This window comes from Quercus robur, chromosome 10 (assembly GCF_932294415.1).
Source record: "Quercus robur chromosome 10, dhQueRobu3.1, whole genome shotgun sequence".
In the NCBI taxonomy this organism is placed as follows: domain Eukaryota; kingdom Viridiplantae; phylum Streptophyta; class Magnoliopsida; order Fagales; family Fagaceae; genus Quercus; species Quercus robur.
This window is the reverse complement of record NC_065543.1, coordinates 27,175,934-27,189,977: the sequence shown is the minus strand read 5'-3', so window position 1 is coordinate 27,189,977 and position 14,044 is coordinate 27,175,934. Positions and strand designations below refer to the sequence as shown.

The 14,044-nt window shown below is 40.1% G+C and overlaps 1 protein-coding gene across 4 annotated transcripts in view; it reads right to left on the bottom strand.

Annotated features, from left to right (window-relative positions):
* LOC126701528 (probable cyclic nucleotide-gated ion channel 20, chloroplastic) overlaps positions 1–14,044 on the bottom strand; it is a 54,738-nt gene that overhangs the window by 17,740 nt on the left and 22,954 nt on the right. For 3 of the 4 annotated variants that reach the window (XM_050399677.1, XM_050399679.1, XM_050399676.1), the window contains 3 exons: positions 11,770–11,907; positions 10,691–10,933; positions 9,611–9,859 (listed from right to left, as the gene is read on the bottom strand). In XM_050399677.1, coding sequence (XP_050255634.1) covers positions 9,611–9,859; positions 10,691–10,933; positions 11,770–11,907 — 630 coding nt within the window. The remainder of the gene's footprint in view (positions 1–9,610; positions 9,860–10,690; positions 10,934–11,769; positions 11,908–14,044) is intronic. The other variant, XM_050399678.1, reaches the window with a different exon arrangement.

Here is a 14,044-nt window from a genome sequence, read left to right as displayed (position 1 = left end):
GAGGGTTTGGAAGGGTTGTTATTCCATTAATCGCTTTTGTAGAAGGGGGGTTAGGATTCTGATGAATGATTTGTTAGTTAACTATCTTAGGTATTTTAAGTTATGCCCTGATTAGATAACTCCCAATGTCTTTTGAGTAGTCAATGTTGTAGATACACTAAACAAACAATTAGGCCTGAAACTCACCATTCATGATATCAATTACATATATAACTTACAAAACACTTGTAAGTCCAAGGTCCCCAGATCGGGGTGGTACTTCAGAGCCCATCGTGGGCTAGTTAGGATAATCTCCTACCTACCAAATTCCAATAAAGTCACGGATGGGGGCTACCTCGTTGTGCCAGGGAACTGGTATATTGACAACTTACATTGCCCCACTAACATCGGGGATCCAGGTCCGTGGGATTTCCATCTTTGCTTATTGTGTTTCACTTGTTATTAATTAACCTTATTATCTTTGTTCTTATACATGTATACTCTTCTTTGCAAATCTGCGTTCCCTTAAGAAGAATCTTAATCTCGTCGAAGTTGTTCAGCTCAATAGATTGCTTCAATCTGAGATCTACGTACATACAAACGGTCAGCTCCAGGCCGCTCACTTGATCCTCAGGTATACGCCTATGTATCCTTGCTTCCAAAAGGGGCATGACACAATTAAGGAGGAGGATTACTGGCTGCCTTACATCGACGTTCGTTTGAAGGACTACTATCCATCACCGGTGGAGATTGAAGAGTTGAAAAGGCATCCATGGCGCAATAGCTTTCCTAAACTGTTCACAAACGTGGACCTCGAAGTGTTCGTGGCTATTCCAAGCTCGAACCCAACAACTCAGAAGGCCTTGCAAGGAGTCGCCCTAGTTTATTCCGAAGTGATCCCCCATGAAGGCCAGGATATGTCTTATGAATGATTCCGAATGTTGCGGACCTGCTGGGAGGTCCGAGGACTGATGATTCGAAGGTTACCTCTAAGACTGCTCATAAGGCCGCTGCCAAGGCTAAAAGGCTCCGTGGGGGTCCCTAGAGTGAGGCCCAAGCGAAGAAGAGCAAAACCACCCAAACCAAGGTTCCAACAGCTGTGACTACGGTGGCAGCTCGGAATCCTACTCCCCCTCTAGAAATTGTGGACGTTAAGGAGTCCCAAGTTGGCGAAGGACCATCCAAGCCTGCTCCTCCTCCACATATGTGTGACTTTATCATGGAGGGGGCTCCTCTTCCATCTAATGAAGGTGTAAGGCCTTGGTCAGACAGGCATGGTGGCAAGGTGGCTGACTGTGTGGGAAAAGCTCTTCTCCTTCATACAAACATGGAGAATTGGAAAAAGATGGACGAGGAGGGGATGCTTTTGGCTTTGAAGAGAAACATGGTGCTGGTGAGAATTAATTAACTCTCTATTTCTCTTCTCTTTCTGTTATTTTATTTTGAATTTTATTAACAATGATCACTACCTACAAAGTTATCAAGGCATGGTGGAGATGGACAGGAGGATGTTTGTGGCCGTTGAAAGAGAGAGAGAGAGGCTTCAACCAAGCAAGAGCAGTTGATGAAGAAGGTTAAGGATTTGATGGAGAAGGTGAATGAGTCCGAGACTGCTCGTGCAAAGGTTGAAAAAGAGGCTGCATCATTGAAGACTAACTATGACACTGCCATGAGGCAGCTGGTGAAGGCCAAGGTTGCAGCTAAGAAGGCACTGAAGGCTCAACGGTGCTGATGGAAAAAAAATACGAAGCTTGGGAAGAAGGTTGCAGGTCACAGTGACAAGATTCAGAAAGCCTTTCTGGACGGTCAGAATTTTTCCAAGGAGTATCTCAAGCCTTTAGTTCCTAAATCTTGCCTGAAGGCGTTTGTGGAGGGATGGACCAGTGCTCTGGATAAATAGGGAGTAGCTGCTGATTCTGCACTTCAGAACGAGGTAGAAATACCTATTCTGATCAACTATCTCCCCGATGTGCCCACGACTATTGAAGGGGATGGAGGGAGCTCGGTCGATGAGCAAGAGAAAGCTTTAGAGGTTTGGGATGGGGACCCTGCAGTGGAGTCTTTTGATGAGAAGGATGCCGAGTGTGGAGATCAACCCACTACTTAGTGCCAAATTTTTGTTTTGTTATTTTGTTTTTCATTATGACATAGAATTTAGTGTATGATTTTTGTAAGGGTTTATGTTTGTTGCTTTGTGTCCACTTGTGAGGATTTTTAATCTAATGAAGGCTGTATCTTTTTCGCGGTTTAAAAAGTTTTTTTGAAATTTAATCTTCGTTCAAGTGTTGTCTTATTTATATACTATATATATATATATATATATATTTCATCATTTATTGCAAATTCAAGGGCTCACTATTTTTGACCTCAGTAAACTTGATCGTCCATCATGTTGGCCACATCCCAATTTCCCTCAACTCCCAATGATCCTAGGATTGAGTTAGGTAGAGAGTTTTGTTTAGGATGCACCCGAGGTAAAGGCATGGCCTTATATCCCTAGGGTTTTAATTATCCGAGCAATTCTTTTGTTGGCCTTAGTGAGCCTGATCGCCCATCCTTTGGCCAAATCCTAATTTCCCTTAGCTCCCAATGATCCTGGGATCGAATTGAGTAGAGAGTTCTGTTTAGGATGCACCCGAGGTAAAGACATGGCCTTGTACCCCGGGGTTTTAATTATCTGAGCAATTCTTTTGTTGGCCTCAGCAAGCCTAATCGCCCATCCTTTTGGCCACATCCCAATTTCCCTCAGCTCCCAATGATCCTAGGATCGAATTGGGTAGAGAGTTCTGTTTAGGATGCACCTGAGGTAAAGACATGGCCTTGTACCTTGGGGTTTTAGTGATTCGAGCTATTCTTTTCCATTTTTTGAAATTTTGAAAAGCGCATTAGGAGATTCTGCACATTGTAAAAGATAGAAAGAAAGAAAGAAAGACACGTACAAAAGAAAGAAAACTTCATTAGTATAAGTATTTCCTTAGGTTATATACATTCCACGGTCAAGGGACAGGGTTTTCATCTAGGTCTTCCAGTCTGTAAGCTCCCTTTCCAACGATTGATGTGACCCTATAGAAGTCTTCCCAAGTTGGGCCTAGTTTTCCCCAGCTCAAATCTCTGGTGTTCCCCGTAACCTTCCTCAGTACCAAGTCTCCGGGAACAAATTCTCTAGCCTTCACATTCTTGTTATAACCACGACTAATCATTTGTTGGTACTTAGCTAACTTGATCATTGCAACCTCTCTATTTTCTTTTACCAAGTCGAGCTTCTCAAACAAAGCTAAGTCGTCGTTCTTTTGTTCAAAATCGTCTGTTCTGAAGGTTGGCATTCCGACCTCCGTGGGTATCATAGCTTCTGAACCGTTAGGCATTGAAAAAGGGGTTTCTCCAGTGGACCTTCTTGGAGTCATTCTAAAAGCCCATAGTACGCTCGGAAGTTCCTCGGTCCATTTCCCCTTAGATTCATCCAATCTTTTCTTTAGACCATTAACGATGGTTTTGTTGGTAGCTTCAGCCTATCCATTGCCCTGTGGATAGGTCGGGGTTGAGTATTGGTTAGTAATTCCTAATTCATTGCAATACCTATGAAACATCTTACTGTCAAACTACAGTCCATTGTCTAATACCAAGGTCCGAGGGACCCTAAACCTAGTCACTATGTTCTTCCACATAAAGCGTTTTACATCAATCTCTTATATTGGCCAATGGCTCGGCTTCAACCCATTTTTTGAAGTAATTAGTAGCTACTAACAACCACCTCCAGTTTCTTGTGGCCCTAGAAAAAGGTCTTACTATATCCAACCTCCATTGGGCGAAAGGCCATGGACTCGTCAATGGATTCAGAAACCCACCTGCTTGGTGTATGTTTGAAGCATACCTTTGATATTGATCACACTTTTTGATGTATTCTTGTGAACTTCTTTGCATGTTTGGCCACCAGTATCCTTGGGTGATTGCTCGGTGAGCTAGGGTTCGGCCCCCAGTGTGAGTCCCACAAATTCCATCATGCAGCTCTTCTAGGATTAAGTCCACTGCCTTAGGATGAACGCATAGAAGGTACGGACTTGTATATGACCGTTTGTAAAGCTTCCCTTCCCCTGATAGCCAATACCTCGGGGATTTGCGTCTAATCTTTTTTGCTTTAAAACTGTCTTCGGGTAGTGTCCAATTTCTAATATATGCCACAATAGAGTCCATCCAACTAGGGCCAGCATGTATGCCCATTACCTATGTATTATTTGAGTGATCTATGCTTGGTTTAGCCAAGGTTTCCACTATGATTACCCAAGGTGACAGATTTGTAATCGAGGAGGCCAGGGTCGCAAGAGAGTTTGCATGGTTGTTGCTTCCTTGAAGTATCTGAACCATAGAGAACTGTTCAAACTGATTTTGCAGTGCCTTCACTTCGGTCCAATACTTTACCATCTTTTCATCTCAAGCTTCAAACTCTCCATTAACCTGATTAGTAACCAACTGAGAGTCACAGGACACTTTTACCTTGGCAGCCCCCACTTTTCTAGACATCCTCAATCTGAACAATAGTGCCTCATATTCCGCTTCATTGTTGGATGTTGAGAACTCCAATCTTATCGACCGTTCAAGAAGAGCTCCTTCTGGGGAGAGAAGGACCACTCCTAGTCCGGAGCCTCAGTAAATGGATGCTTCGTCGACATAGATTTCCCACAGTGGAGTTGAATCCAATACCACACCACAAATTTGATTCAATCCCAGGTTCTTTCCCATGCTTTTCGGAGTAAATTCTGCTACAAAGTTTGGCAAGACTTGTCCTTTAATCGACGCCCGAGGCTAGTACTTGATATCATAGGCCCCCAGCACAGTTCCCCATTTTGCTATCCTCCTTGAGAAGTCAGCTCTCCTCAATAATGCCTGAAGTGGTTATTCAATGAGGACAATGATTGTGTGGGCCTGAGAATAGTGCGGTAGCTGTCTAGTTGCATGCACCAGAGCTAGGGCAATCTTTTCTAGGGGAAGGTATCTCACTTCAACTTCGAGCAATGTCTTGCTCACGTAATTCACCGGTTTTTGAGAATCTATTTCTATTCTGACTAGGAACACACTTACGGCATGGTTTGACATGGATAGATACATGTATAGATTCTCTCCACTCTCGGGTCGTGAGAGTATTGGGGCCTTCGTCAAATATTCTTTTAGCCTTTGGAATGCCTCCTCACACTCGAGTGTCCATACATAATCATTCCATTTCTTTAGGAGCTGGAAGAAGGGCTTATAGCATTCTGCCGATTTGGAGATGAATCGGTTCAAGGCAGTGACCATTCTCGTGAGACGTTGTACCTCTTTGGGATTCCTCGGGGACCGTAGGCGTTGTATTGTAGTGATCTGATCGAGGTTCACCTCTATCCCTCGATGAGTAATCATATAGCCAAGGAACTTTCTTGAACCAGCACCGAATGTACACTTCGAGGCATTTAATCTCAGAAGATGCCTTCTCAGGACTCCAAACACCTCGGACAAATCCTCCAGATGTTTCTAAGCTTCCTTGCTTTTTACTACCATATCGTCTATGTACGCCTCCATGTTTTTCCCGAGTTGGTCCTTGAACATCCTAGTGACCATTCTTTGGTAGGTCAACCCTGCATTTTTTAATCCAAAAGGCATTACCAAATAGTGATAGTTCCTCTCTGGAGAGATGAACGAAGTCTTTTCTTGATCCTCGGGTGCCAAAGCTATTTGATGGTATCCTTGAAATGTATCTAAGAAACTCATTCTTAGATGACCGAACATCGCATCGACTAGTTGATCTATTTTTGGGACCGGGAAAGGATCTTTTGGACATGCCTTATTTAGGTCCATAAAATCGACACACTTTCCATTTCCCGGTTTTCTTCTTTATCACCACTGTATTTGCCAACTATTTCGGATAGAATACTTCTTTTATCGCCCCTGCTTGTTTAAGCTTGTCTACCTCCTCTTTTACTGCCTCAGCATGAATATAAGATGATGGTCAGGGCCTTTGTTTCTTAGGAGTGTACTTAGGATTCACATTTAATTGATGGCAAATAAAGTTCAGATCCACCCTAGGTACATCATACGGGCTCCATGTAAAAACATCTAAATTCTGAACTAAAAATAGTAGCAATTCTACTTTATCAAGTAATGAAAGTTTTTGGCCAACTTGGAAATATTTATCCACCTCAGCATCGATGTAGACCTTTGTGAGTTCCTCGCATTGACTATCTGATGCTCGAACATCTGACTGTGATTGCTAAGGATGTTGATTAGTGTCAGCCAAATCTTCATAAGTTCGATTTTTCTGAGAAATGGCGGCTATACAACACTGCCGAGCTATATTCCATGTCATGCAACCAAGGTCGGGCCAAGATGGCCATATAGGGGGAATAAGCGTGTACCACTATGAAATTCACCAAAACTTCCTTTCCCTCTGCAACTACAGTGAGTTTGATATGCCCTTCTGGTATCACTACCTTTCCATCAAAACCCATTAGTGGCATATCATACTGACTTAAGTCCTCTAGTTTCAGACCCAATCCTTGGTACAGGTCTGGATACATGATTTCAGCGCCATTTCCTTGATCAATCATTACCCTTTTAACATCCTAGCCAGCTATTTGTAGAGTGGCCACAAGGGCATCGCGATGTGGTTGGGTGGTCCCTTCTTTATCTAGGTCCGTAAATCCCCATACCAATTCTATTTCTGATCTTTTCCTCTTTCCCGAACTAAACTGAGGGCTAGGACTGATAATGGGGCATCACGGTCATGACTCTAGATCCCCAAGGAAGATCACTAATCCCTGTTGCGTGAATCACTTCTATCATTTCGAGGGAAGGACGCCCATTTCTTAACTGCTGTGAGCCTTGGGGGTTGGGATTGAGAGCTTGGTTTGGCGATAAGAAATCATTTAAATGCTCAGTCCTAGCCAGATGGTTCAAATGATCTCGCAAGACCCTACAATCTTCCGTTGTGTGTCCACACTTCCAATGATATGAACAGTTCAAACTTTGATTTCTTTGAGATGCATCTCCACCCATCTTATTCAGCCACTTGAAATATGGTTCATGCTTGATTTTTTCCAAAATTTGATGGATAGGTTCTTTGAAGATGGAACTAACCACCTCGGCCCTTGATCTAGGATTAGGAGGAAAGAAGTTATTTCTTGATCTTAAAGGCAGTTGGTCCGTTCTTCCTTCTCTCCTTTCCACTACCACTGACTTTCCTTTCACCCGAGCTTGCAGCCAGTACTCCTCAATCCGTTCCATGAGCCTATGCATCAGCAAGGTTTTTAGTGAGGAACTTCCTTAGCCCAGATTCCTCAAGCAATCCTATTCTGAAGGTACTAGCCGCCACCTTACTATTACTCCCTCCAATGTCATTGTACAATTCCCAATACCTGTCAGTGTAAGACCGTAGGGTTTCCCCTTCCTTCATAGTCATGGTCAATAGGGAATCAATGGGTTGGGAAACTTGACTACAAGTTATGAATCTAGCTCCGAAGGCCCTCGTTAATTCCCTATAGCTATGAATCGTTCCTTCCTCTAGGCCGTCGAACCATCTCATGGCTATGGATCTTGGGCTAGATGGGAAAACTTTGCACATTAGGGCTTCATTTAGAGCATACTGAGCCATACTTTGATTGAAATGACTTACATGTTTAACAAGGTCTGATTTCCCATCATAGATTACAAAGACCAATCGAACAAATCTGCGAAGTGGATCAGAGCTCTCGATCTCAACAAAGAATGGGGACTTAGAGATCTATCATAAGGCCTGATTCACAGCATCCATCCCTTGATTCCACAGTACATATCCTCCATGGTGATGCGTTGGTTCTAACCCCTCCCTCCTCAGAGACCTTGATCCATTTCTGAGCCAGGGAGAATGTCGGTTTCCTACCCTCGTACTTTAGCTGCTGCATTCATTCGAACTAGATTGGGATTCCTCCCTAATTCTTTCTTTCCTTTGGATCTCCCAGTGCAGAGCTCGCACTTGTCTCCAAATATCTTTTACTTCTTCACTCCGGCTGCTGGCCTGGGATCTGTTGACCAGGCTGGCTGGCGTTTCCTCCCTCCTTGAAGGAGAAGGAGATAGGGTTATAGTGAAACTGGGCTCCCTTTCATTGCTAGGATGTTCTCTTCTATTCCCAACTTGCATACGGAGGGGTCCGGTGGTCGACCCAATTGATCTACTAGATCTAGAATGTCTGGATCCGTCTCTACTTGCCATACTTGCACCATGTTCTTCCCAAACCTACTGCTTGGTGGAATTTCCCACAGACAGCACCAATTGTAGGAGCGTTGCCCTGTTTCTCTTGGATTAAGATCCTAAGCAAAACATGTGTTACAATTCATTTATGATATGAGTTGATATTGATCCATAATGGGAAGTTTGGACAAGAACACGTAAAAAACTAGAATCTCCTTTATTAATTTCAATGTCATATGTTACATCATCCCCTTTTTGAGTCTTATTTTCTTCCTTTTATATGAGCCATCCTCTTCTTCTTCATCTTTTGTCCCAGTCCACCTAGATTGCCTCTGATCTTATCAGGCTTTTCTTTTCATGGTTTTTCATCATGAACGGAGACTTCTGAGGTATTTTTCACTGTTCAGATGTCCACCTGTAGAACTCCTGGTCTTATCCGACACTTCTTTTGCAGGTTTTTCATCATGGACGGAGACTTCTGGGGCTCCTCCTACTGTTTAGACTTGTTCCTTTGCATTGAATGCGGTGATGTCAAGTTAGCGACCTATCTCAATGCGGAGGTGGTTGTGGAATCTCCAGGAACCTTTAAAGGACTATCTTGTAGAAGTTTGGTCTTTCTGCTACTTATCTCGTTAGCTCGGATAGACCTCAGAGGTGACCTTTGTATGCTGCCTAGGTGGATGTTGGGCGTAACCGAGGATCCGAGGTTCTGCGTGCATTGATTAAGAAATAGGCTGGCCATTGTGGGGTTGATCCCTATTACTTGGGCTGATATTCTCGTTGGGCCTAGTGTTTACATTTATTATAATTAGGCCCAGGACTTGTCTTTGCGTTCGCCCCACTACAGTGCCCTTTATATTACTTATTTGTTATGTATATTTTTTAAAAATATTTGAATACAGAAATTTCTTTACACCTATATTTCTCCAATCCAACTCTAATGTCATCTCCCAGGTGTGGGACATCTAACTCTAAAAAAAATTATTTCTAACACTAATAAACATGAGAAATGAAAAATAAAAAAGAACATTAGAATTTTTTTTTTTTTTGATAAGCAAGAAAGAACATTAGAATTTTTACAAATATGTAATTCTTGTTTATTTTATATTAGCATAGCCATCACTCTATTATTAAGCAACAGCTATGGCATGTTCCATACTTCCATTGAGCTTCAGGTCAATGCCAAAAATAAAAAAATAATACAACAGATAAGAAATCAAGTCTAAGAAACCAAAAGCTATGATGGCACATGTCAGGCTTGCCTCCTGCCTAAAGGGCTTGACAAAAATTGCAATGTATTTTCTTACAGCACATCCTTAATTGATTTAAAAACTATGTAAAACTAAATTCTGACTGAAGTTCAACTTGTATGAGATAGTTCAACACATTTCACATAAGAAGATAAAGTAAAAATGAAGAAATATATAAAAGGAATACCTGAAATCCCCAGAATAATGAAAATATATATCTGGTTACGATGCTATGTTCCGTAGTAAGATTGACAGCTGCCAAGTAGATTCCATAAGGAAAGCCATCTTCAGTAAAACAAGCAATGGCATTGCCATTGTTAATCCATGTTGAAGAATTGGGAATATGTGAATTTTTCCCATCCCCACAATCTATGAAATTCGCGCATGCATCGAGTCCAGAGTTATGACAGGCATCTCGAAGACATTGATTAACCCTCTAAGAGAGGAAAGATTAAAGAGGAGGTAAAATGAGAGAAATTAGTGAATCATTGAAGAAAATTCTTAATGCATGTAGCAAACAGAATGATTGGCCAAGTAGAAATAAGAAGCAACAATTGGCAGACTTAACCCTCTCATGCTTGTAATCTATGTATTTGATTATTTTGGTCCCATGTTGTATACTTCCTGTATACTCAGGTTACTCATTATTAAGTTTTTGAATAAAATTTCCTTTACTTATCAAAAAAAAAAAAGGGATTATGACTTCCAATAAGACAATAATGTCAAAACCTTCTCTTTCTCTTTTATTTATTTATTATTATCATTAATTTTTATTTGGCTTGGATTTTGAAACTATTGAAATGACTAATACATTAATAAAACGAATTATTTTCTTGGTAGTAGTTTATTTTTCCTATTACAAATATTTTACTACCATGCTAACAATAAATCAAAACATTATTAACAAAACTGAGAACATAAATGATGCAGTGTTTGGTTTCTTTCCTTTTCCTTTTCTTTTTCTCTCTTTTTTTTTTTTTTTTTGGTGGGGGGAAGGGGGGGGGGGGGTTTCAAGGAATGTTTGACTTAATATTGCTTCTGGAAATTGTTCAACCAAGGTTGCATTTCGCCTGCAATTTATGTTTCATAAAAGGTAGATTGAACAAAAAGATGCTTCGCTATAATGAAAATTTCAACAACTAAACATAATTTCATGTACAAGAGGAAGTGTAAAGTTCAAAAGAAACTTCCAAAAACAGCAAGAAGAAACTTGCTAAAAAGAAAGCAAATTTAACACGTCTTTAGTGATATAATAACCTCCGCCTACCTGCAACCCAAAGAGATACCAGCATGACCCAACAACATGGCCAGACAACATGAAGGTGAGAAGATTTATAATGAAATTCGCCCATGCTGACTCAAATACGAAGCCACTTGGAGACTGACCAGCAAGTAGAGGTAGAAACCTAAACAATCTAGGAGTGTACTGAACAAGAACAGCTGCCCGTAAAAGATTTTTAGCATAATTTGCTCCTCCCAAAGATTTTGGTAGAACTAACAATATTATGATCTGCATTTAAAAATAATAATAAAAATAATTTATGACAAGGACAAATTCGAAATAAACTTATCATTTAAATAAAACCCATACTACCATAAAGGTATTTAAACAGATTGGTTAATACATGAAACCATCTTATTGGGGAAAACTTGATCACACTTAGAAGATCTACTAACACATATTGCACTTTTCTAGGAGGCAACTTGATTACTTGGAAAAGTAAAAGTAGACTTTAATATCCAGATCTAGTGTAGAGGATAATTACAAGGCCATGACACATACGTCATGCGAACTTATGTGGATTAAGCATCTACTTAAATAATTACGGTTTGACATGCAGTTGCCTATGACTTTGTATTGTGAAAATCAAGCAACAATTCATACTGCCTTTATTCTTGTATTTCATGAGCAAACCAAGCATATAGAGTGGGATTGTCCTCTTGTTCGAGAATGGGTAGAAATTGGTATAATAGCTACTCCATATGTCTCTATAAGAGTCCAAGTCGCTGATATGTTATGAATGTGTTGTGTAAGACTCATTTGGATTTGTTATGTAACAAGTTGGGATAGTATGACATATACATCCTAGCTTGAATGGAAGTGTTATGAGATTTTTATTAAGTCAGGGAAAAATATTAATATCATTGTAATCACCCACATATATAAATTATAATTTGTGTGTTAGGCTAATTAACTTTGGCCATAATTACACCTTGAAACAATAAGCTAGAAACTTGAATCAATAAGAAGATTGTAACACATTAAGTGCATGGATGTGTCATATGTAGATGGTAATAAATACAAAGTTGATGAAGGGAAGAGGATGATTGAGAGAGGATTCTTACTTGAGGAAGAGGTAATACAACAAACAAGTCAATAAAAAAGCATCCACGAATGTAATTAAGAGCAATTTTCTTTGGATGGTCAACTAACTCTCCAGCACCAACCACTCGCGACTCTGGGGCCACATAAGCCAACCTAAACTGCAGAAAAGCAAATTATATAATTTAGTCCAGGCTAGAAGAAAGGCTTCAATCAAAGCTAAGACAGTTACAAAGGGATTAATGATTGGAGGCATTGGATATTATGAATCAAGTTCTCAAATTAAGACATGTGAAATATGAAAGATGAAACCCATAAAATTTTCTTATCATAGTATTTCACTTTGTTATATCTATATTCTTTTTCAATAGCATACAGTATATTTAAATAAATGTATGAGGATGCGTATGATATACGACATAAGATGAATATGTATAGAAAATAAAATATTTCGTATTTTCTTGGATTCCTACTATTTGTGATTGTTATTAAGCGCCAAAGCTTCTGTATAGAACCTGTACACCTAAGTCACTCCCTTTAATAAAATCATCTATTAATAAACATGTACAATGCCAAGATTTTAGATAGGACTAGCCGATGTCCTGCTCAATGTGCGTGTATGTTATAAGTTCATTTTGAAATATTTGATAAGAAATTATTCTTATGGCCAATTTGTAATACTCATATATTATAATATTTGAGAAATAAGTTTCAATTATTTACATGACATTACAAAAAGGAAAAATGTAATTTTTTTAAATTAATATAATTTAGGATATGAACCTGTTGTAATATTGCTTGCATAAATTGGCAAATATTTAATTAACTTACCAACTTAAGAACATAATTATTCTTTTTAAGTGACTAAATGTACCCACAAAACAACAAAAATTATTTTCAAACCTTTCTATCCAATACCTTTCGATTACATTCATTGAACATGAGAAATTTGAGTGTTATACCAGTAATAATAGGAAAATGTTAATGAATAAACCATTTTAGGAAAGTTTTTATGGAAAAAGAGAAAAAACAATTAATATTTTGACAGTTTTTTCAATTTTCCAAAAAAAGTGATATAAAAACTTTTCTAAAATGGTTTATTAACAACTGTCCTACGGGCACCCGTCAACATAATCCATAATAATAATAACTAATATATAATTATAACTGTTTCAAGGCAATTATAAATTAGGGCTGTGAAAATCACCTCCCAAGCCATTTAGTTTTTGAGAGGGCAATGAATCAGTTCAATTATGCGCTGACACAAATGACTGAATTGGTTTGTTATTGGGTTTTAATTCAAAACTGCTTATAACATTGCACGGGGCAATTAATTAGCAGCAAGTTCATGATTAGACTACCCCAGTTAAAATTTTACCAACCTTTAATCTCCCTTTCTAGGCAACTTTTGTAACAATAGGATGGAGGATGAGGTCATGGGTTCCAGACCCGGCAAATGAATGCGCAACTTCCCAACTTTTATCAGAAGAGACGTGTTACACGGAATAGCTATAAAAGCGGTTTTAAAAGCCTTAAGTGGGTCATACGGGGTGAGAAGCCCATTGTGGGCTTAGGCTCATTTTATCACTCAAGGGGTCTAGAGAAGCCTGTATTGGATTTAGGCCCAAATGGTGACACATGCATGGGCTGTCCAAATATTCCAGAGTTAACAAACCCAATCAGACTTGAAGTGGGAGAAAGCTCTTTGGTTGACTCGAGACTAACAACCCACAAAGCTCATATTTCGGTGATGGTGGCGAGCTCCAAAACACAGCTTGATTTCAGTGGGTCGACGATGTCTACGATGGAGGTTGGGTCGACGGTGTCTACAACGGAGGTTGGGTCTATGAAGCCTACAACGCCGGTATTTAAATCTGGGTTAGTGACGTCGGTGGGTATATTGAGGAGCGATGACGATGTAAGGAGTTCCTCGATCAATCAAGTGCTTGTGGCTTCGCCGATAGGGGCGACGTAGACCAAGGCAGAGGGAGTTGTGTCAACTCACCAGCGTTGGGCTTCGTTGGTGGAAGTGTCGGGGTGCACCGAGCCTCTTCTGAAGATGGGTCTCAGGTTTAGCTCCAACCGGAACAGTACTTTGGGCTTTGATATGCTGTTGGGTGGGCTGATTTCTGAAGGCAAGAGGTTGGTGATTCTCAAATTTGTGCCGAGATTGGTTGGACTTTCTTTTCCTGATCTTTTTCTGGAGTTTTTGCGAGCTGGGTTAATGGGTTTTGGAGTATCGGGTCAGGAGGTTAATTCTTTTTCTAGTAAGGAACTTTTAAGTCTTCCTAGGGAGGT